The 6,550-nt window shown below is 58.1% G+C and overlaps 1 protein-coding gene across 1 annotated transcript; it reads left to right on the forward strand.

Annotated features, from left to right (window-relative positions):
- The first annotated feature begins 324 nt into the window (after positions 1-324).
- Positions 325-4,647, forward strand: LOC123427842. The gene is made up of 7 exons (XM_045111979.1): positions 325-1,921; positions 2,026-2,120; positions 2,197-2,835; positions 2,930-3,083; positions 3,260-3,505; positions 3,602-3,932; positions 4,128-4,647. The coding sequence occupies exons 1-7, from the start codon at positions 635-637 to the stop codon at positions 4,235-4,237; spliced, it is 2,862 nt and encodes a 953-aa protein (XP_044967914.1). The 5' UTR covers positions 325-634; the 3' UTR covers positions 4,238-4,647.
- The last annotated feature ends 1,903 nt before the right edge of the window (positions 4,648-6,550 follow it).

Consider the following 6,550-nt stretch of genomic DNA (forward strand, 5'->3'; position numbering starts at 1 on the left):
TGTATTCGTTGTGTTTTGTAGTATCCTCATGCTGCAACGTCATGACTTAATAAAGGGAGCCGTTGATCGATAAAATGTGGTTGATGGATGATGGCGAATCCGAAATTGAGAGGTCGGGGGAAGCTCATGGCTTGCTTAGTGCCAGTCACGAGAGTGACACTCATGTGATAGCAGGCAGATAAAACTAACAAACCAGTTGCAATTAAACAAGGCTGGCCCAGTCTTGGCGCCATCTGAGCTATCAAGATCGATCGTCCAAACCAGCAAACTCACCCAAGAATCAATCAGACCTCGTCCTGGTCGCAACCGTTGATAGGGTCAAGCTGCATACACAAACGCCTAGCTAATAAGGGTATGGCCCTGAGAACAATGCGAAACTCGGCCGGCCTGAGAGCCGGAGCGAGGCGCTGCCCGCCAAAGCCCACCATTTGGACGCATGCCGTGCCGCGCGACCTATTCCTGTTGTCAATGTCCTCGACGAATTCGTCCACGTATCGACGACGGCGGGCAATCGCCATGCCAACAACTGAGCAACAACCACCGGTGCAGCTTCACCGCTAGCAGAGACCCGGCCGGCCCTTCTTCCTCCCCTCTTCCGTGACCGCCGTTCACTTCCTGGGCCACCGGGGCGCCGATGGCGCCGCCGTCGTCCTTGCTGCGCGACCTGCTCAGCGTCGATGGCTTCAAGAAAAACCGCAAGCAGCCGGACAACCCCTCGGCGGCGCCGCGGACCACGAGCATGCCCCTCCAGCACCGGCGCCCCACCAAGCCCGCGCGGTCCCAGTCCGACGTCCAGCAGGCCCGCGGCCGCCTCAACCTCGAACCCAACGGGGACGTCGCCGGCGAGGAGCAGACACCGCGACGGAAGTCGTCGGCGTCGCTGAGGAGCGCGACGAGCTACAAAATCAAGGAGGGCGGCAGCGGCCCGGGCGCGATACCAGCCCTCGACGAGTCCGCGCTCAGCGCGCTCATCTCCCTGGCCGCGGGGACGGTGAAACAGTTCGCCAAGGACGAGGCCTTCCGCGCGTTTCTGCGGAGCGGCTGCACGTCGTGCGTCGGCGAGTCCGACCACCGCGCCGTCCTGGACCTCCGCGTGACCGTGCAGACCATCGAGAGGGCCGCCGCGGTGGGGGAGGCCCTCCTCGACCCGCGCGAGCTGAAGCGCGCCTCCCTCAGGCTGCACTCCCTGGCGTCCCTCGACGCGGACGAGGCGCTCGCGGTGACCGCGTCGGGGGTGCCGCACGAGCGCCTCGCCGCGTGCGCGCACCTGTACATGTCCGTCGTCTCCAAGCTCCAGAAAAAGGACCACTCCTCCGCCGTGCACGCCCTGGAGGCCTTCTGCCTCGCGCCGCGCGAGGCGCGGACGGTGCTTCTGCCGGCGCTGTGGGACAGGCTCTTCCGCCCAGGCCTCACGCACCTCAAGGCATGGCGCGACCGGGAGTCGGCGGCGGCGAGACCGAAGCCGGACGCGAGGTCCAAGGACGTGGAGAAGCTGTTCCTCGACGCGCTGGACGACGGCACGCGCGCGCTGGCGTGCTACTACAGGGACTGGCTGCTGGGGCGCACCGAGGTGATGGCCCTCCCGTCCGTTCCCGCGCCTCCGAGCACGGCTCCTCCCGCCACCGCCCCGAGCACTGCTCCTCCCAGCGCGACGAGGTTCTCCACGTCGACGACGTACGACATCGGCTCGGACGTGGCGTATAGCTCCGGTACCCCGAGCCCAGCCATTTTCGTGATCGAGGAGACGCCGCGGCAACCCGAGGGGGTGCAGGAGGAAGGCAAGGCCGCAGACGCCGACAGCTCAGGGAGCGTGTTCCACGAGTGCGACGACGGCGAGGTAAGGAGCTGCAGTCCCACGCCTCGGGAAGAAGCAAGCGTGCTCATGCCCAATATGCTCGCCAATGAAGCATTTGAACCACGGGTACGAAACAATTTTATCTAGATACTCAAGTTCATGTTCATGCACTGCAAATCACGTACAGATACCAAAATTTGTGACAGAATTCACACTCCACAATCTTTCAGATCGAAGATGAACGGGGCAAGGGAGCAGACGAGTCGACGAACTACCTGCCGGCTCGCGACATGTCAGCCATCGACCTCCTCACACTCGAGTTCTGGTACGAATCCTTCTCTCTGCGATTCAGCTTACTACACTTACTGAATCTGTTTGATGATTCCGTATGAATCTCCCAGCGAGGGGCCGCTCCAGACCAGTGGCGCAGACGGCAGCCAAGTCGAAGCCACCATTTTCTCCACCACCCCGAGCGATTTCCTCTGCCCACTGACGCGGCAGATCTTCAACCGGCCGGTGACCATCGAGACGGGCCAGACGTTCGAGCGGCACGCCATAGTGCACTGGTTCGACAGGGGCCTGCGGACGTGCCCCGTCACGGGGCAGGAGCTGGAGGCCCTGTCGGTCCCGGACACGAACCGCGTGCTCACGCGCCTGATCGACGCCTGGAAGGCGGAGCACTGCCGGAGCCTGCGCGTCGCCGACGGCGGGCCGCCGGAGGAGAAGCTCAACGTGGCCGTCGTCGACAGGGTGCTCGACGCCGGACGCAGCGTGTCGGAGCAGACGGAGAGGGCCAGGCACCTCATGGCGATCGGCGGCGTCGACTTCCACCTCCACAGGCTTCGGGAAGGGCGGGAGGAGGAGCAGAGGGCGCGCGCCGCCGAGCACCTGCTGCTGTGCGTCCGGGCGGAGGGCGGCTGCAGGAGCTACGTGGCTGTCAGGGTTCATGGAGAGAGCGTCGTCCGGCTTCTGCGGAGCGAGGTGGTCTCGGCGAGGAGCGCCGCCGTGCGTCTGCTCGTTGAGCTGCTCCGGTTGCGAAGGTGTGATTCATGGCGATTGACATGAAAATGCATGCATGGTTCCTGTATGTGTTCCAACATTTTGTCTGATGAAACGTGCCGGTAACTGTTGCAGAAGGGAAATGGTGGAATTGTTCATACGCGGGTTGTGCACGGAGTCAGCCACCGAGACGATGGACGTGCTACTCCGGCATCTTCGAAGCTCGCCGGCGGAAGAACGAGCTCTCGTTGCTGTTCTGCTGCTATACTTCGATCGCACACTGTCACCGGTATGCTGCATCAGACCTACACATCTTGTTGGTGCACACTTTCTTTTGTCATTGCCGTGTATCAACAGGGTATAGACTGAATATCTGTTAAAAATGTGTGTTGCCCGTGTGCTGAAGCAGTCAAGTAGCATGACCAAACAAATATTCTGAAACTCAATCTGTAAATTATGTACCAGGACGAGCCCGATGGAAGTAACGGCAGCGGATACAGAGAAGAGGCTGTCAGGACCCTCACGGAGTCTCTGAGACGCTGCCTGATCGACGAAAACGTCGTGCCCAACACCCGGAAAGCTCTGCTGATGCTGGGAGGGCATTTCTCCTTCTCCGGCGACCTCCTCGCCGAGGACCGGATGCTCGAGCAGGCCGGCTTCGCCGACGACACACCTGCCGCCACACCCGTCACCTCCGATGCCACAGTGCAGGTACCGTGTCCAATGCCGACGCATGGTTCAACAGTTTCTGAAGTCTGAACTCTATCGACTCGACGCACTGGTGTTCTGAACTATTGCCGTGAACAGGAGACGGAGGCGGCCGAGAACGAGGCGTGGCTGGAGCACGTGACGGCGGTGCTCCTCGGCAGCGGGAGGCGGCCGTTCCTGGCGGCGCTGTCCGGGTGCATGGGCTCTCCCGACGCCGGGCTGGTGGCCGCCTGCCTGACGACGGCGGGGTGGCTGAGCCGTTCGCTGGCAGCGACGCCGCTGCGGGACACGCACACGGACATGCAGCTGGCCGCGTTCTCGGCGCTCGTCCCGCGGCTCAAGCGGTGCCTGGCCGGCGGCGCCGCCCACCTGCAGGCCCGGCACAGGGTGCTCGCCGCCGTCACGCTGCACAACTTCAGCAAAATCCCAGGTGATCATCGATCACCTATTCAGCGCCTCGTATCATATCAACCACGAAAACCGCACGAAACTATCAATCAAATTATCAAAGCATTTAAGCTCCCGTTCACGTCGTCGTCGACGCCGCCGGAGTCAAGCGAGCATTCATTCATTGAGGCGCTCCATTGACTGACGGACTGATGGTTGGGTGCGTGCGTGCGTGCAGACTGCAGGGTCCTGCTGATGCTGCTGGCGGACGGGCTGCGCGGTCACCTGGCCGACCTCGCCGAGCTGACCCGGACGGCCGGTCAACTGTACGCCGAGCTCCACGAGTGACGACTGACGACGGCGACCTCGGCCCCTCACGCGCGGAGTCGCCGGGGCCGGCCTCCCGTGCTCTCTGCGTGGAAGATTCAGCGGAGAAATGTATGCGCGGCGCTGCTTTTCGTTGGCCGTTTCAGAGCTCCACGCGGATAGATATGCACGCGCGGAGTAGCAGTTTCGTCGTCGACAGCGACGAGGGCAAAAAAGGATAAGTCAGTCCAGCTCATCACACAAGGCATTCCGTGCCGTCACGTGCTGTGCAGTGTAGTTTATTTGTCTCTCCATCGCTCTGCAAATTATGGTGTGACGATGAGGCGCCGGCTGTAAATATTACCGGAATGTGAACCTACACATTTAGTAATGGAAGCAAATCCTTCGTGCAAGCCTTGTATAGCTTCACGAACCTCTCTTAGAGAGTGGAATTTGTTGCAGAGTTTATCGTTTTGCTAGAACTCATCTACTTTCCCTGTTTCTAAATATAATTCTTTTAAAAAATTTTATTACTACAGGGATCAAGACATAATTCGTTGTGCATGACGGTTAGAGATAGTGGAGATTCGATGAAAGGATAGTAGAGATTCGATGAAAGTTCCCCTAGCGACAGCTAGGGTTTAATATCCTTACGACAACTTTCTCGCGGTAGGTTTATCGCCTGCCCTGGTTCGCCGTCGGCCTACTACCTGCGACTTGCCCTGATCCCGCTGCTTACTCCCCTTCGCCCTAGGCGCCTCTGTGCTCTCGGTGGTGGTTTTTCTCCTGTGCTGCGCCCATGGCGTCGGCACCTGATGCGTTCTCTTCGACAAACCTGGGATCCCACGAAAAACAAGATGAGGAACTAGGTGACTTTTTCGAGAAACTGGATCTCCATGAAGAGGAGTTCGATGATGTGATCGTGGAAGAGGAAGCTCCGGATCTAGCAGATGAAATCCCATGGCTTGCCCTAGCTAGGGTCCAAACATATAAGAATTTTAGTCAGGCTGCTTTTTTCAAGGATATGAGAGCTGCTTGGAACACGGCTAAACCCGTCAGATTCCGCCCCATCGGTGCCAACCTATTTGTGATCCAAGCCCATTGCCTTGGTGACTCGGATCGGATCATGTCCCAAGAACCGTGGCTGTTCCGCAATATGGCAGTGATCTTTGCTCCTTATGATGACTACTCTGAGGCCACGGATGTTCCTATGGTGCATATGCCCATATGGCTCCACATCCATAAGCTCCCGGATGGGTATTGTAGAGAGGATGTTGTTGAAAAACTGCTGAGATCTTCAGGGGAAATCCTGGAAACAAGAATTGCTTGGAATTCCAGAGGTGATTACATCTGTGTCAGAGTGAAGCATGATGTCAGAAAACCCCTCACGAAGTTTGTTAGCATTGTTAAAGGTGAGGACAGTCTACGTCGTCGGGTATGAGAAGTTAGCACGGTTTTGCAAAGCTTGTGGTATTATTGGTCATGATCATAAAGAATGCGGCAATGGCGTGTATGAAGAACGGGATCCAAAGATTGGTGACTACCTATACGTTGACCCCGCGGGGAAGTTCAAGGTAGACTGGGAGCTAGCCCGTTCAGACAAACCTGCATCGGACCCCCCTGCTCCCAAACTGTCGGCAAGCAAAGGCGTGTCGCCCCTTGACAAGGAGCTGAAGGACACAACTTCTAGCCCAGTAAAGAAGAGCCTCCCGCTGGTAATGGAGGCAGACAAATCAGCACGCAAGCGACTACTGGCGGAACATGACGTAGTGGTGGATCCTGGTCAGGGTGCGGTACCCCTGTTGATTACAGATGGGAAGGATACAACAAACCTAGACTCCCCAACTACCAGTTCAGAGAGTAAACGCGCAAAGAAGGATGATGCTCAAACAGATTCGGATAACCTATCGGCGGGCTCCCAGGTGGAGCGCCGCCAGTCCCAATGAGTCAATTATTCTGGAACTGCCGGGGGGCGGGGAACCGCCGGACAGTTCGTGAAGTTGGGGCTCTTGTAAAAGCCCATTCCCCAAGCTTTGTCTTCCTTGCTGAAACAAGACAAACCTGTGCAAAAATTGCAAGTCTCGGGTGGAGGTTAGGTCTGAAGGGTTTTAGTGGTGTTGACTGTATTGGTTATAGTGGTGGTTTGGCGTTGTTCTGGGATGAAGCCTATCAAGTCACAATATTGGATTCGTGTCAGCGTTATATTGATGTTGCTATTACTGATCAAGGGTCGGGGAAGCAGTGGAGATCAACCTTTATCTATGGGGAGCCCCGTGTGGAGAACCGACAAAGCATGTGGGATCATCTGATCAGACTTATGGGTGTATCTAGTTTGCCCTGGATGGTGGGTGGGGA

The sequence above is a fragment of the Hordeum vulgare genome, chromosome 2H, assembly GCF_904849725.1.
Source record: "Hordeum vulgare subsp. vulgare chromosome 2H, MorexV3_pseudomolecules_assembly, whole genome shotgun sequence".
In the NCBI taxonomy this organism is placed as follows: domain Eukaryota; kingdom Viridiplantae; phylum Streptophyta; class Magnoliopsida; order Poales; family Poaceae; genus Hordeum; species Hordeum vulgare.